The 18,305-nt window shown below is 41.3% G+C and overlaps 1 protein-coding gene across 1 annotated transcript; it reads right to left on the bottom strand.

Annotated features, from left to right (window-relative positions):
* Positions 1 to 16,059: 16,059 nt before the first annotated feature.
* Positions 16,060 to 17,034, bottom strand: OR51D1 (olfactory receptor family 51 subfamily D member 1). The gene has a single exon (XM_002708549.4). The coding sequence runs from the start codon at positions 17,032 to 17,034 to the stop codon at positions 16,060 to 16,062; it is 975 nt and encodes a 324-aa protein (XP_002708595.3).
* Between the last annotated feature and the right edge of the window lie 1,271 nt (positions 17,035 to 18,305).

Below are 18,305 nucleotides of genomic sequence, written 5' to 3' on the forward strand. Positions count from 1 at the left end.
GGGGAGTGAACCAGCAGATGGAAGAACTTTCTCTCTGTCTCTTCTCTCTCTATATCTGTAACTCTACCTCTCAAATAAATAAATAAAATCGTGTTAAAAAAAAAAAAAGAAATGAGCAGTTAGGTGAGTACCTCATTATACGAACATCACAGAGTGTACTTCCAGAAACCTAGGCGTACAGCCTAGTATACACCTAGGCCATGTGATGCGTGTGTGTGTGACCTATTGTTCTGGGGTCATGATGAACCAAACATGAAATTAAACTAAGCACAAGAAAAAAGACATCCAAGACATGCATGTCCATCATAACACACAGTAAACTTTATTTTACAGTAAACTTTTTTTTATAAAGAGAAGGGGTACATTCTAAAATAAAGCTAAAATGTTTAGTATAGTAAATATAGAAATGGGGAGCATGGTCATTTGCTATCATTATCAAGTATTTCAAGTATTATGCACTGGATGAAACTGTTTGTGTGATACTTTATGTGACTGGAGAAGTCGCAGGCCTAATTATAACAGCATCAGTACGAACGTGTGAGCAATTTCGTGTGCTATAACTTTGCTAAGTGATAGGAATTTTTCAACTTCATTTTAACCTTACTGTATATATGGCTTGTACCTAACCCAAACGTCACCATGCAACACTGAGCTATTGTACTAATGTTGATTTCAATGTTTTGATAATTATACTGCCATTGCCTCAGTAGTGGGCAAGTTCACCTAAAAAATCTTAAAAACAAGCCCTAAAATGATCAAATTATTTCCAAGTGGCTTACCTGTCTTTTTGAACAAAGTGCAAGAATATCTATAAGGACATAAAAATCTTACCAAAGTAATATTTACAGTGTCTGACAGGTAATCAAATTGCCAGGCATGCAAAGAAACAAGGAAAACAAATCAAAAGTTGATCAAGAATTGATTCAGATTTAAAAAAAAAAAACAGAGGACACAGATGTTAAAATTATTATTATAATACTGTATTAAATGGGTTCAAAAATTTGGGAAGAGCCATGAAAGGCATTTTTAACCCCAAACTTCTAGAGAAAAAAAAATTATAATGTGTCAGATGTACAACTCACTGGATGAGATTAAGGACAGGTTAGATACTGCAGAAGAAAATATTAGTAAATTTGAAAACATAGCATTAGAAATTATTTGTGTGGCTGGCACTGTGAAATAGAGGGTAAGACTGCCACCTGTAGTGCTGGCATCCCATATGGGCTCCAGTTCGAGTCCCGGCTGCTCCAATTCTGATCCAGCTCTCTGCTATGGCCTGGGAAAGCAGTAGAAGATGGCCCAATTACTTGGACCCCCTACCCATGTGGGAGACTCAAAAGAAGCTCCTGGCTCCTGGTTTCAAATCAGTGCAGTTCCAGCCATTGCGGCCAATTGGAGAGTGAACCAGCGGGTGGAAGACCTCTCTCTCTCTGCCTCTCCTTCTCTCTCTGTGTAACTCTTTCAAATAAATTTTTAAAAAGCTTTAAAAAATTATCTGAAATTAAACAGTGATTTTTAAAAAGACTATTTTGAAACTGAACACAGCATTCATTAATAGTGTGGCAACTTCAAACAGATATAAATATGGAGTCCCAAAGGGAGGAAGGCAAAAAATAATAGCCAGAAATTCACAAATTTGATGTAAATTTTTAAACCCACATACAAAATTAATGAATTCCAAACACTACAATCATAAAAATTAAAGCAAGATGTGTTGTAATAAAGTTGAACAACTCCAGGGATAAACAGAATGGTGTGGAGTTAACATACAGGTTAAAATATCAATCGGGGTGTCCACATCCCATACAAGAATGCCTAGTTTGAGTCTCAGTTACTTCACTTCCAATCCAGCTTATTATTCATGCACTTTTTGGAAATGCAACAGATGACGGCTCAAGTACCCGGGTCCCTGCTACCCACATGGGAGACATGAATTGGGTTCTGTGTTCCTTGCTTCATCCTGGTCCAGTCCTGGATGTTGCAGGCATTTGGAAAGTGAACCAGCAGGTGGAAGACCTGTCTCCAACTGTCTTTTTTCATAGACAACATGACCATGTATATAGACAATCTTATGGAAAACATAATAAAACTTCTATAAATTATAAATGAGTTTAGCAAGGCTTAAGGTTCAAGGGCAACATAGAGAAATCAATTACAGTTTTCTATTTTAGCAATAGACAATTATAAATTTAATTATGCCATACTATTTATGTTGTCATCAGAATATAAAACATTTTTTTATTATTTTTTGACAGCAGAGTGGACAGTGAGAGAAAGAGAGAGACAGAGAGAAAGGTCTTCCTTTTGCTGTTGGTTCACCCTCCAATGGCCGCTGAGGCCGGCTCGTTGTGGCCAGTGCACCGCGCTGATCCGAGGCCAGGAGCCAGGTGCTTCCTCCTGGTCTCCCATGCAGGTGCAGGGCCCAAGCACTTGGGCCATCCTCCACTGCTTTCCTGGGCCACAGCAGAGAGCTAGACTGGAAGAGGAGCAACCGGGACTAGAACCCGGGGTGCTGGCGCCGGATTAGCCTAGTGAGTGGTGGCACCGGCCTCAAAATTCTTTTTTAAAGTAAAAGATAACTCACAGATAGAGGGAGAAAGGAATGTAAAGTGTACAACTGACAAAATACTTGTACGTAAAAATATATTTTAAATATGCCTATCCTTGCAATTAAGATGCTGTTTCAGGTGCCCACATCCCACACTGGAGTATTTGGATTCTATTCCTGGCTTTGGCTCCCAATTCTGGCTTCTTGTTAATATGGACCTTGGGAGGCAGAAGTGATAGCAAAGGTGATTAGGTTAATGACACCTAAGTGGGAGACCGTTTGAGATTCTAGCTCTCAACTTTGGCCTGGCCCAGTTCTGGCCATTGTAGGCATTTGCTGGAGTGAATCAGTGTGCGAGAACACTCTGTTTATCTATTTATGTGTCTGTCTGTCTGTCTAATTGTCTTTTTCTCTCTGTCTCTCCAATAAATAAGCAAGTTTTTATTAAATCCAAACTCTATGCAAAACAAAACAAAAATGAAAGAGTTACATACAGCTAACAGCACATGAAAAGATGTCCAGTATTGGCTGGCGCCGCGGCTCACTAGGCTAATCCTCCGCCTTTCAGTGCCAGCACACCAGGTTCTAGTTCCGGTCAGGGCGCCGGATTCTGTCCCGGTTGCCCCTCTTCCAGGCCAGCTCTCTGCTGTGGCCAGGGAGTGCAGTGGAGGATGGCCCAAGTGCTTGGGCCCTGCACCCCATGGGAGACCAGGAGAAGTACCTGGCTCCTGCCTTCGGATCAGCGCGGTGTGCCGGCCACAGCACGCAGGCCGCAGCGGCCATTGAAGGGTGAACCAACAGCAAAAGGAAGACCTTTCTCTCTGTCTCTCTCTCTCACTGTCCACTCTGCCTGTCAAAAAAAAAAAAAAAAGATGTCCAGTATCACTATTCCTTAGAGAATTACGAATTAAAACCACAATAGCATGCCACTTCACCCCTGCTAAAATACCAAAAAATAAAAGATGTCTAAACCATTCAAACATTGGTAAGAATGTTGATGAATTGTAAGTCTCATATAATGCTGGGAGTATAAAATGAGACAAGCATGTTGGAAAACAGTCTGTTAAAAAATTAAATACAAACTATAATACTACAGCCATTCTGCTCCCAGGTGTTTACTTGAAAAAATAAATAAATAAAAATATATGTCCATAAAAAGACCAGTACACAAATGTTCACATCAACTTCATTTGTATTACTCAACCCTGGAAACTTCCTAAATGTTCCCCAAGAAGGCAAAGGCTGAACAAATTATGACATAATCACACAATGGAATGTTGCTCAGCAATAAAAGGGCTGAGCTCCTTATACACACAGATGCGTTTCAGAGCAATTGTGCTGAATAAAAGAAACCAGACCCAAAATTAGTTCCTACTGAATAATTCTAAGAAATTCATACTAAACATAGAGCAGCAAAGCAGTCCAGTGGTTACTTGTGTACTGGACTGGAGGGTGATGAGCAGACATGGGAATCAGGAATCTCAAAGGCACACAAGGAAACTTTTGGGGGTGATAGATATGTTGATTGCCTGATTTTGGTGACAGATTTGTGGGTATGCACCTCTGTCAGAACGTCTATGGTACATTTTTAATGTGTACAATTTGTTGTATATTAATTATACATTAGTAAGCTATTAAAATTTAAATAAAATTAAATATCCTCCAGAGCTGGAGGCATGAAATACCCCGTCCCCATATTACAGGTTTTACCTGAATGAAAACACTCAGGTGCAGATGCCATGACAGCCATGAAAGTATAATTGTCATAGCAGTCTGTTGTCTGGGAGCACAACCGACTGAGACCCCAATTGCTCCTTTTTTGGTTATCACCAGTTAGCCTGGGAGCCACACTTCCTCCAAGCTGCTCCCAGGAAATGACTTCGTGCTGACCCATTTCTGCCAACCTGGGACTGTTCCAGTGAGCAGCCTTTGCTTGGGGACTATCATTCAGCCTGGCTGAAACTTTCTCAGAATCATACTGCGGTCTGGGTCTGACTCTTTCCACCCAATTTTTCCTTTCTCCTTTGACATGTGTCAGCTTGTACCATAATCTGAAGGATTTACCAATCTATTTCTATTCCTTCTTCCAGTTATATGCCATAAGCCTTTTCCAAGAGAAAATATATTAAAAAAAAAAAACTCTTGTATATTTAATTCCATTAATTCTATCTTGTTGATTGCTTGGAAGATCGGAACCCACACAGATGCTAGCCTGTCAGGAAGGCAGCTTTCAGGTAATCACTCTCAGCTGTGCTGGAGCCCAGGCCCCTATTTATATTTCATGTCCCAAAAGTAGTTTTCAGAAGCAGTAGAGAGCCTGGGGGGGGGGGACAGCGCTTACTTGTGAAACAATGGGAGGTGCCCTGCGGCATCAAAGAAGCACCCAGTGAGCCCTCCAACACCCAGAAGCCACTGGTTAAGACATGGTTATCAGCCCATCATCAGATCATCTCACTCATTCAAAGTTCATAGATGTGCTGTGACAACAATGATAACCCTGAGCCTCTACAGGAGCCACAGGGGAGAAACGGGGCTCTCTGCTTGGGTCTCTGACACTTGTCAGTGATGCTTTTCCTAGACTGAGTGCGCCATCCTCTAAGCTGAGATGGGTAAAGTGGAAGGCCATAGGGAATGAGGATGGACCTCCTTTTCCACTAATGTTGGCAACAGAGAATTTGTAGACATTACCTGAAGAATTACCTAGCATAAGAAGATGGCTGTGGGGCAGACTCATAGAATGACAAATGCCTTAAACAGCACTCTGGGCTCAGAATCAGCCCTTAACTCATTTGGATATGGCTAAAAAGCCCATGAGAGTATCTCTGGCATGGTAAGCCAAGACACTGTGGCGAAAAAATAACCTAAATGAAAGATCTCTGTGAGTGATATCTCAGTAGAAAGAAGAGGCTATCAAAGAAGGAGGTATCTTTCTCTGAAGGGAGGAGAGAACCACTTTGATTATGATTATGGCCTTGTCAGAGTTTGTGAACTCAAGAGGCTTCCATAGCCTTGGCAGCTCATGACAAGAGCCTCGGGTGATTGCTGATGTCATAAATAAGAGTGCCAATTGTTAAATCAACAATGGGAGTCAATGTGCACTTACTCCCCATGTAGGATCTCTGTCCTTAATGTGTTGTACTATGAGAATTAACAGTAAAAACTCATCTTCAAACAGTACTTTGTACTTTGTGTTTCTGTGTGGGTACAAACTGTTGAAATCTTTACTTAGTATGGAGTTGATCTTCTGTATATAAAGATAATTAAAATGATCTTCTGTATATAAAGATAATTAAAATGAATCTTAATGAAGAATGGGATGGGAGAGGGAGTAGGAGATGGGATGGTTTGTGGGTAGGAGGGTGGTTATGGGAGGAAGAACTGCTATAATCCAAAAGTTGTACTTTCAAAATTTATATTTATTAAATAAAGTTTTCTATAAAAAATTAAGATGGCAGTGGGAAGCTGTATCCTTCAAACTGTCTAATTACCATGATAAAATCAATGTACTGAAGGCTCAATAACACTCTTGTAGGCCAAGCATGGTAAGAGTGAATGCTGACATGCAGCACACAACTAAAGTATGATTTTGAGTAGAAAGACTATTAGAAGTTTTTCATAACTCTGACTACTTTTTATCAGAATCTTAAATCTGAGACTTAAGTGTCTGATCTTGGGAAAGAAATTTCTAGAAGTGACATTATCCTAGTGTCAGCTGTCACTGAACTTCTTCGAGCATAGGTTTCTTTATCTGTAAATTGGTAGTGAAAATATTATCTGAGATCTAATTTTTTTTATCAAAATTGATCATTAATAGCTGGGGAAAGTACTTTTGTGAACCTCATAATATATAATCAATAGCAAAAAAAGAACAGGAGATGGGATAGATGGTGGAACAAGAGTGAATTTGTTTATTTAAAATGAACCAGAACTCTTTCTGCCTCTCCCCCACTCTAAGCAGACTCAGCCTAACAGCCACTGAGCACCGCATATGCCAGGCTCAGAAAACACGCACATAGTAAGACCTGCTCCCTATCCTAAAGGAAGACAGAAAACTGTCATATAGGTAACTGGGTTCCAGGATACAGGACAACAGTTATCATACAATCATTTAACTCCAAACAGAGGACTAAACATCCAGTTGGATTACAGAGGCTTCTGTTTTATGATAGAAGTGCAGAGACTGTGGGAGCCTAGAGAAAGCCACTACTCTGGTCTGGCAGTCAGCCAAGTTTTCCAGCATTGCAACAATCATTGTAGGAGTCACCCATCATCCAATAAACAGTTCCTAGGGAATTCAGAGATGGCCCAAGATCTTCTGAGAAGGAAGACACCAGTTAGTCTAAAGACAATGACCTTTCAGTATGGACGAGGGAATGCCTTCTGGCCTTGGCACAGAAGTTGTTCATGAAAGGTGAAGGCTGCTGTACTTTGAATACTATCCCCTAAGGTAGAATAAACATGTCTTATTTCAGCAGATTTATTACTTAAAATTATTTTCATCAACTTTTATCAATAATTGTATTTTCCATGTGCATTCACATCTATTATCCTATCTAATTAGTCCCCACACCCATAGCAGAGGTTCTATAATCCACTCCTATTTTACATTGTTCATACCTTCCAAAATTACTAAGGTTAGTAGATTAAGCAACTGGCCCCTAAAAGAGCTAGTGATCCCCGCACCACAGTGTGTTTTTTCCTGATGCAGATGTAGACCACATCTAAAGGAACCTCTTGACAAGGTCTGGATTTCATTTTCAATTCACAGCCCAGTACAAGGAGAATGAATTTCAACTTCTCTGAAGCTTTGTGAAAACAATTTATTGGGAGATAAAGAGTTGTCTTGATTAATTAGTAACAATGAGCACCATTCATATAGGCCATGATGTGAATAATATTTCTTAATCTTGTACAACAAAGCAACCATATGAAAATAACCATTCCAAACATGTTTACAAAGGATGTTCACAGCATTTGAGCTTCACAGCATCACTGCTGTTGAGTTTCTCATTATACAAAAGAGGGAATTATTTCTAGAGATATTATGAGGTATGTTGCTGTACCTTTCCTTAAAAGTCCTATTTCAGTGTTCTTTCCTCTGCTCAAATTAATCTATACTGTTCCACACCTACAGTTCTACAGGGTGAATGTTTTTGACCTAGCAGATTCCAAGAGCTGAGGGTCAAGTGAGTCACTTATAGTGAGATGAACCCTAGCAGATGCTGGCAGCTTTACAAGTACCACCTACTCATCCTCACAGTCAAGGACTTGAAAACATGCTTGGCAGAGCAGCAGGAAAGAGAAGGGAGAAAAGAAGATAATGTAACCTGGTATTGAGAATAAAGCTAGTGCCTCAGATAAAGCAGACAGGGAAGACAGGCAGAGGCACCTGAAATCCTTGTGGTCAAGGTGAAGGAAAGATAGAGGCAGAAGCAATGTTCTTACCAGACACACATAAAGATAATTCTCACCATATATATGCAGACATAGAAAAATGTACAGGGAGTCCGGCAAGATGGCGGAATAGGAAGGGAGCACACTGATAGTCTGGGGAGAGATAGTTTAATAAAAGTGGAGATACTGCAGGTTCAAGGAAGAGTAGGGGAGGAAACAGCACAAGAAACTCTTCCGGAACGCGTGACTCACAGCGGACCTGCGTGGAGAGCGTGGGAGCCCACAGTTCGGGACATCAGCGGCAGACTCAACACACCAGCGCTGGAACGCGAGGTGAGCCGAACCTCAATAGCCCGAGACACCGGCAGGCAAGCGGAGAGAGGAGACTAGAGGGAACGACCCCCGGGGGGGGGGGGGGAAGTTCACAAGGCTAACTGGAAGAGAGAGAGAGAGAGAAAAAAGGGTGACTAGTACGGACACGGGTTTCTCTCTCTCCGCTCACCTCTCAAGGGCGAGCAAGACAAAGAGCAGGCGCCATCTTGGACATACGTCATAAGCAGAGCGACCTCAGGTCTGAACCGGCCCTGAGCCTAGCAGAAAAACCTGACTCTGGGTGGGGCGAATTAACAGGAGATTAGGAGCTAGTAAATTTGTGGTGCTACTGAACTGAGACTGTGAAAAAAGAGACGGTGGGGGAGAGAACTCACGGAATTCACATGAGCACTCTCCAGAGACGCTACAATTCCGTAACTTTGGCAACCCAGTGGGAGGCTGAAGGAGAATTTGAGCCCACTCTGAGGGCCGAACAGATTCCCTGTGGGGATCTTGGGAAAGAGCTTCCGATCTCTGGCTCCTGTGGGTATATCATTTGCCTGCTAACTACCTCCAACTTCGTTCAGCTGTGCAGAATTACTTCCCTTTTGAATCAAAAAAAAAAAAAAAAAAAGAGAGAGAGAGAGAGATTTACCACGCCTAACCTGGGAGTGTCACCTTTGGCACACCAAACAGAGCTCTCAGGCCACACCCATCTCAAGCCCTAAGGCTCCATCAAAAACAGATAGTCCACTTAATCTAGAGTCATAGTATAACAAGAAAAAGCACCACAGTGAAGAAACCAAATATCTCCAATATGCCAAATAACAAACGCAAAAACCGAGGTAATAAAAACAAGGAAGTCACCATGACGCCCTCAAATGAAAAAGACACCCCAATTCAAGATTATGAAGATGATGACATAGAAGAAATGCAAGAAGCAGATCTCAAAAAATTGATAAGAACATTAAGAAGTTCTCAAAAACAAATTCTGGAACTACACAAATCCTTAATGGACAAGATAGAAAATCTCTCTCGTGAAAATGAAATATTAAGGAGGAATCAAAATGAAACGAAACAACTAGTACAACCGGAAACTGTGATAGTGACTGAAGTGAAGAATTCAATAGATCAAATGAAAAACACAATAGAGAGCCTTACAAACAGAATGGGTGAAGCAGAAGAGAGAATATCGGACTTAGAAGACAGAGAACAGGAAAGGATACAGTCAGACCAAAGAAAAGAAGAGGAAATTAGAAATCTGAAACATATTGTCGGGAATCTTCAGGATACTATTAAAAAACCCAACATTCGGGTTCTAGGAGTTCCTGAAGGCATGGAGAGGGAAAAAGGATTAGAAGGCCTTTTTAGTGAGATATTAGCAGAAAATTTCCCAGGTTTGGAGAAGGACAGAGAAATCCTAGTACAGGAAGCCCACAGAACCCCTAATAAACACGACCAAAAGAGATCCTCACCACGACACGTTGTAATTAAACTCTCCACAGTGAAACATAAAGAAAAGATCCTGAAATGTGCAAGAGAGAAACGTCAGATTACTCTCAGAGGATCTCCAATCAGACTCACAGCTGACTTCTCATCAGAAACTCTAAAAGCTAGGAGGGAATGGCGAGATATAGCCCAGGTACTAAGAGAGAACAACTGCCAGCCCAGAATATTATATCCTGCAAAGCTATCATTTGTGAATGAAGGTGAAATAAAGACTTTTCATTGCAAACAGAAATTGAAAGAATTTGTTGCCACTCGTCCAGCCCTGCAAAAGATGCTTAAAGATGTGTTACACACAGAAACACAGAAACACGGTCATCAATATGAAAGAAGGTAAAGGAAGGAAACCAAGGAAGGAAACCTCACAGCAAAAGATCACAGGGAATTCAAAGCATATATTAGAACTTATCTTTGGCAAATGGCAGGGCAAAGTTACCACTTATCATTAGTCACTTTGAACGTGAATGGCCTGAACTGTCCAGTTAAAAGACACCGATTGGCTGATTGGGTTAGGGAACAAAACCCATCTATTTGCTGCTTACAAGAAACACATCTTTCCAACAAAGATCCATACAGACTGAAAGTGAAAGGCTGGAAAAAGATATACCATGCCAACAGAAATGAAAAAAGAGCGGGCGTAGCCATCTTAATATCGGACAACATAAACTTTACCACAAAAACTGTTAAGAGAGACAAAGAGGGACACTATATCATGATTAAGGGATCAATTCAACAGGAAGATATAACAATTATCAATGTATATGCACCTAACTACAGGGCACCAGTTTATCTAAAAGATTTATTAACGGACTTAAAGGGAGACTTAGACCCCAATACAGTAGTACTGGGGGACTTCAATACTCCACTCTCAGAAATAGACAGATCATCCGGTCAGAAGATCAACAAGGATACAGTAGATTTAAACGACACTATAGCCCAAATGGATCTAACAGATATATACAGAACTCTCAATCCTACAGCTAAAGATTTTACATTCTTCTCAGCAGTACATGGAAGCTTCTCTAGGATTGACCACATACTAGGCCATAAAGCGAGTCTCAGCAAATTCAAAAGAATTAGAATCATACCATGCAGCTTCTCAGACCATAAAGGAATGAAGTTGGAAATTACCAACTCAGGAATCCCTAGAGCATACACAAACACATGGAGATTGAACAACATGCTCCTGAATCAACAATGGGTCATAGAAGAAATCAAAAGAGAAATCAAAAACTTTCTGGAAGTAAATGAGGATAACAGCACAACATACCAAAACTTATGGGACACAGCAAAAGCAGTGTTAAGAGGAAAGTTTATATCAATAGGTGCCTACATCAAGAAATTGGAAAGACACCAAATAGATGAGCTTTCCATTCACCTCAAGGATCTAGAAAACCTACAGCAAATCAGACCCAAATCTAGTAGGAGAAGAGAAATAATTAAAATCAGAGAAGAAATCAACAGGATTGAATCAAGAAAAACATTACAAAAAATCAGCCAAACGAAGAGCTGGTTTTTTGAAAAAATAAACAAAATTGACACCCCATTGGCCCAACTAACTAAAAAAAGAAGAGAAAAGACCCAAATCAATAAAATCAGAGATGAAAAAGGAAATGTAACAACAGACACCACAGAAATAAAAAGAATCATCAGAAATTACTACAAGGACTTGTATGCCAGCAAACAGGGAAACCTATCAGAAATGGATAGATTCCTGGACACATGCAACCTGCCTAAATTGAACCAGGAAGACATCGAAAAACTAAATAGACCCATAACTGAGACAGAAATTGAAACAGTAATAAAGGCCCTCCCAACAAAGAAAAGCCCAGGACCAGATGGATTCACTGCTGAATTCTACCAGACGTTTAAAGAAGAACTAACTCCAATTCTTCTCAAACTATTCAGAACAATCGAAGAAGAGGGAGTCCTCCCAAATTCTTTCTATGAAGCCAGCATCACCTTAATTCCTAAGCCGGAAAAAGATGCAGCACTGAAAGAGAATTACAGACCAATATCCCTGATGAACATAGATGCAAAAATCCTCAATAAAATTCTCGCCAATAGAATGCAACAACACATCAGAAAGATCATCCACCCAGACCAAGTGGGATTCATCCCTGGTATGCAGGGATGGTTTAATGTGCGCAAGACAATCAATGTGATACACCACATTAACAGACTGCAGAAGAAAAACCATATGATTATCTCAATAGATGCCGAGAAAGCATTTGATAAAATACAACACCCGTTCATGATGAAAACTCTAAGCAAACTGGCTTTGGAAGGAACATTCCTCAATACAATCAAAGCAATCTATGAAAAACCCACAGCCAACATCCTATTGAATGGGGAAAAGTTGGAAGCATTTCCACTGAGATCTGGAACCAGACAGGGATGCCCACTCTCACCACTGCTATTCAATATAGTTCTGGAGGTTCTAGCCAGAGCTATTAGGCAAGAAAAAGAAATTAAAGGGATACAAATTGGGAAGGAAGAGCTCAAACTATCCCTCTTTGCAGATGACATGATTCTTTATTTAGAGGACCCAAAGAATTCTACTAAGAGACTATTGGAACTCATAGAAGAGTTTGGCAAAGTAGCAGGGTATAAAATCAATGCACAAAAATCAACAGCCTTTGTATACACAGACAATGCCATGGCTGAGGAAGAACTTCTAAGATCAATCCCATTCACAATAGCTACAAAAACAATCAAATACCTTGGAATAAACTTAACCAAAGACGTTAAAGATCTCTACGATGAAAATTACAAAACCTTAAAGAAAGAAATAGAAGAGGATACCAAGAAATGGAAAAATCTTCCATGCTCATGGATTGGAAGAATCAACATCATCAAAATGTCCATTCTCCCAAAAGCAATTTACAGATTCAATGCAATACCAATCAAGATACCGAAGACATTCTTCGCAGATCTAGAAAAAATGATGCTGAAATTCATATGGAGGCACAAGAGACCTCGAATAGCTAAAGCAATCTTGTACAACAAAAACAAAGCCGGAGGCATCACAATACCAGACTTCAGGACATACTACAGGGCAGTTGTAATTAAAACAGCATGGTACTGGTACAGAAACAGATGGATAGACCAATGGAACAGAATTGAAACACCAGAAATCAACCCAAACATCTACAGCCAACTTATATTTGATCAAGGATCTAAAACTAATTCCTGGAGCAAGGACAGTCTATTCAATAAATGGTGCTGGGAAAATTGGATTTCCACATGCAGAATCATGAAGCAAGACCCCTACCTTACACCTTACACAAAAATCCACTCCACATGGATTAAAGACCTAAATCTACGACCTGACACCATCAAGTTACTAGAGAACATTGGAGAAACCCTTCAAGATATTGGCACAGGCAAAGAATTTCTGGAAAAGACCCGGGAGGCACAGGCAGTCAAAGCCAAAATCAACTATTGGGATTGCATCAAATTGAGAAGTTTCTGTACTGCAAAAGAAACAGTGAGGAGAGTGAAAAGACAACCGACAGAATGGGAAAAAATATTTGCAAACTATGCAACAGACAAAGGGTTAATAACCAGAATCTACAAAGAGATCAAGAAACTCCACAAAAACAAAACCAACAACCCACTTAAGAGATGGGCCAAGGACCTCAATAGACATTTTTCAAAAGAGGAAATCCAAATGGCCAACAGGCACATGAAAAAATGTTCAAGGTCATTAGCAATCAGGGAAATGCAAATCAAAACCACAATGAGGTTTCACCTCACCCCGGTTAGAATGGCTCACATGCAGAAATCTACCAACAACAGATGCTGGCGAGGATGTGGGGAAAAAGGGACACTAACCCACTGTTGGTGGGAATGCAAACTGGTCAAGCCACTATGGAAGTCAGTCTGGAGATTCCTCAGAAACCTGAAGATAACCCTACCGTTCGACCCAGCCATCCCACTCCTTGGAATTTACCCAAAGGAATTTAAATTGGCAAACAAAAAAGAGGTCTGCACCCTAATGTTTATTGCAGCTCAATTCACAATAGCTAAGACCTGGAACCAACCTAAATGCCCATCAACGGTAGACTGGATAAAGAAATTATGGGATATGTACTCTTTAGAATACTATACCGCAGTAAGAAACAATGAAATCCAGTCATTTGCAACAAAATGGAGGAATCTGGAACACATCATGCTGAGTGAAATAAGCCAGTCCCAAAGGGACAAATACCATATGTTCTCCCTGATCGGTGACAACTGACTGAACACCAAGAGGGAAACCTGTTGGAGTGAGGTGGACACTATGGGAAATGGTGGCTTGATCAACATAGCCCTGACTGTTAATGAACAACTAAATACATTATCCCTCTTAGTAGTTTTTTTTGTCTGTTCTACTTAATATGACTGGTTTAGATCTGTAATTGATGCACAGTTATTCTTAAGTGTTGAAAATTAACTGAAATGTGATCCCTGTTGAACATGGTGGTGGGAATGGGAGAGGGAAGAGATGTATAATTTGGGACATGCTCAGGCTGACTTGCCCCAAGTGGTGGAGTTGGAAGCATACCAGGGGATTCCAATTCAATCCCATCGAGGTGGCATGTACCAATGCCATCTCACTGTTCCAGGTGATCAGTTTCAGTTCACAGTTGGTCATGGTGAAGGGACTGGGAGTCAAAGGGAGCACATAGACAAGTCTAGTACCTGCTAACGCTAACTGATGGAGTAAATAAAGGGGAGAGTGATCCAACATGAGAAGTGAGATACTCAGCAGACTCATAGAATGGCAGATGTCCTAAATAGCACTCTGGCCTCAGAATCAGCCCTAAAGGCATTCGGAGCTAGCTGAAAAGCTCATGAGAGTATTTCAGGCATGGAAAGCCAAGACACTCTGGCAAAAGATCTCTGCGAGTGAGATCCCAGTGGAAAGAACAGGCCATCAAAGAAGGAGGTACCTTTCTCTGAAGGGAGGAGAGAACCTCCACTTTGACTATGAGCTTGTCTAAACAAGATAAGAATCGGAGAACTCAGAGGGCTTCCATAGCCTTGGAAACTCATGACTGGAGCATAGGGAGATTACTGATGCCATAGACAGGAGTGTCAATTGGTAAAGTCAATAACAGGAGTCACTGTGCACTTACTCCTCATGTAGGATCTCTATCCTTAATGTGCTGTACATTGAGATTTAATGCTATAACGAGTACTCAAACAATATATTTCACTTTGTGTTTCTATGGGGGTGCAAACTGTTGAAATCCTTACTTAATGCATACTAAACTGATCCTCTGTAAAAAAAAAAAAAAAAAAAAAAAGAAATTATCAATTCCCAACTTGACTCTCACTGGGATTAAACATGACAATAGGTCTGCTCTGATTTCATCATCATTTTTAAAAATCATCTATTATTTTTCACTTTATGTTTCTGTGTGGGAGCAAACTGTTGAAATCCATACTTAATGTATACTAAGCTGATCTTCTGTATATTAAGATAATCGAAAATGAATCTTGATGTGAATGGAAGGGGAGGGGGAGTGGGAAAGGGGAGGGTTGTGGGTGGGAGGGACGGTATGGGGGGAAAGCCATTGTAATCCATAAGTCGTACTTTGGAAATTTACATTCATTAAATAAAAGTTTAAAAAAAAAAAAAAAAAAAAAAAAAAAGAAAAATGTACAAAGATATCACCCATGAAACATATACTGGAATATGTCAGAACACCACTACTACACTCACCAAACACAATAGGCACATTTTCTCTCTTGCATATGAGCACACTTGCTTTCACACAGCACACACAGATACACATTGGCAGATAAATACACCCAGATACATACAGAAACTTGAGTACTTCATGTGAACTACCCCCTCTCCTGTCTCCATTTCCTTTCCACCACTATCCTCCAAATACCTTCAGTAACCCATAATTATGACTGTGTAACCACTTTGGGGTATGAGTAGTAAGTTTCATAATCAACACAGATTTACTGACCTAAATGCATGAGGGAAATCATAATTTAAATCATACATGAAGACTGAAATAAACCATGAGGTGTGATATTATAGCCTTCCCATGTCAAAATCATGTGTATATTTACTTGAGAGAGAGGGACCATGTAAGGCCATTATAGCACAGAGACTAGGTAAATCCTTCTCCAGGATGGTCTGCCCTTGCATAATGGCACATTCCTGGAGAGAGAAATACAAATCTATTTAGATAAACAGAAGTAGAAAAGAGTGTTGGCTCCTCAAACAAGACATTCAACATAATCTAATCCTCCCATCTTTGGCATTACTGAGGACACTGTGGTAGGGACTCTTCTCACCTGCTATCCTGTGAGAATATATGGAGGACCCTTGAACGAATCTCCTTGGTCTTGGCCCCATAGACAATGGGATTGACCACAGGTGGCAGCAATAGATAGATGTTAGCCATAACCACATGGAGCAGGGAGGTATGCCCACCCAGCCTGTGCACCACTGAGAGCCCAATGAGAGGCACATAGAAGACCAGCACAGCACAAAGATGTGAGATGCAGGTGTTAAAAGCTTTGAGTGCAGCTCCCCTGGAGGACAGCTCCAACACAGCTCGCAGGATAAGGATGTAGGAGAATCCAATAAAAAGGGAGTCCACACCCATGACTGAAAGAATGATGAAGAGTCCATAGATCACATTGACTGTGGTATCGGTACAAGACAACTTCATGATATCTTGATGCAGACAGAAGGAATGTGTGACAGTATGTGTCTTACAATAGGACAACCGCTTCAGGATGAAGGGCAGAGGGAAAAAGAAAACAAATCCCCTGGTCAGGGCAGCTAGTCCAATCTTGGCCACAGTAGGCCCTGTAAGCACAGAAGCATGGCGTAGTGGGTGGCAGATGGCCACAAAGCGGTCAAAAGCCATGGCCAGCAAAACCGCCGACTCCATGGCTGACAAAGCATGGATAAGGAACATCTGTGCCAGGCAAACATTGAACTCAATCTCCTGGATGCCTGTCAGAAAAAGGCTGGCCATCTTAGGCATGGTGATGGAGGAGAGAACTAGGTCAATGGTGGAGAGCATGGCCAGGAAAAGATACATGGGCTCATGCAAACATCTCTCCATGCGAATAATGAGGACAATGGCCAGATTGCCCAAGGTGGCCACAGCATACATAAAACACAGTGGAAAAGCCAGCCAGAAGTGTATGCCAGGCCCCAGACCAGGGATACCCACCAGCAAGAAGTATGTTGGGTGGACCAGAGTTCCATTTGGAGTAGCCACGACAGGGACCAAGAGCTGGGGCTTCTGCATCCCAAATTCAGTGCCTAGGAAAGGAAAAAGAAAAAAAATCATTCAGTCATGGCTCAGAGGAAAGATATAAGAAAGAGGCATTGGAAGAGTGACTGTAACAAATACAAGGATTTAGTCCTTCTAATAATTCTGAACCTCAGCCTCTCTCTGCTCTCATTCTCTTCAAATCCACTCATTCTTTTCACATCCACCTCCATGAACACCATGAATGTTGCCCTAGTCTTCCAAGGCCCCAGAACCATGCAGCGGATTCTACTAGTATCTTACTCATCTCAGTGTGTCAATGTTCACACATAAAACATGTAAGAGTCCCTCGTTTTCAGAGCTGCCATTGCTGACAAGGACACTTCTCCTGGCCACTCTCCAACAGAGTGGAATGCTTGCATGGCCATCCACACTGACCCCAGATTATTGGGGTTAGGGTGGACATAAATCCAGAGTTGAGAGATTCATTCCACAGTTGTCTTAAAGACCCACTATAAGCTGACTTAAGGTGGGAAGCAGCGGCTCAGTGTGGGAGAGGATTTCAAGAGAGGTTTGTGTGTGAGTCTGTGTAGCATTTCTCAGCCTTCCTTGGTGGAATCATGTGGAGAAGCTGAAAATGCCATCCTCTCCCCCAGGTTCTGCCTAGGCCCGGTGAATCAAAATTTCTAGGAAAAGTGCCCAGAAATCTATTCTAAAAACAGTAAATCCCTTTCCCCTAGCCTAGATGATTTCATTTTAAATCAGAGAAAACAGGGAAAGTCATTCCAGTGTTCTCAAGAGTGGGAAGGGAGGGGTGAAGAGGAACTGTCATTTCTAGCCCCAACAAAGAAGAGAACAGCATGTGCCTTCAGGATTCCTCAAGGCCCACGTGAGAGTCTGTCCCAGACTGCGCTCGCCGTGGGTGCATCATGGAAACCAGATGCAGCCAAGACATTGGATTAAAATGAGCCAGCGCTTCTGCTGTTACCATTCAGTGCGCGCACACCCTCCATCTACTGTTCCTGGGGATCACAACCACCCCAGGCTTAACTTCTTTCAGTGCACAGACCACTCTGTTCCAAACCTCTGTCCTGAAATCCAGGCACAGAGCCTTCTGCCTCCTTTATGTATCTCCCCGAATAACCTGCAGACCTCACATTCATCCTGCCCGGAATAGGGCCACTTCCAAGCTTGAGCCTCCACTCTGTTCCGATCTCAGTGAACAGTATCGCCTGGCATGCAGGCAAGTCATCCAGGTTGGGGCAGGGGGCTCTAGCTTGATTTCTCTGTTCTTTTACCCCTCATTG

The sequence above is a fragment of the Oryctolagus cuniculus genome, chromosome 1, assembly GCF_051225735.1.
Source record: "Oryctolagus cuniculus isolate XC-2025 breed Fujian yellow rabbit chromosome 1, ASM5122573v1, whole genome shotgun sequence".
NCBI classification, from domain to species: Eukaryota; Metazoa; Chordata; class Mammalia; order Lagomorpha; family Leporidae; genus Oryctolagus; species Oryctolagus cuniculus.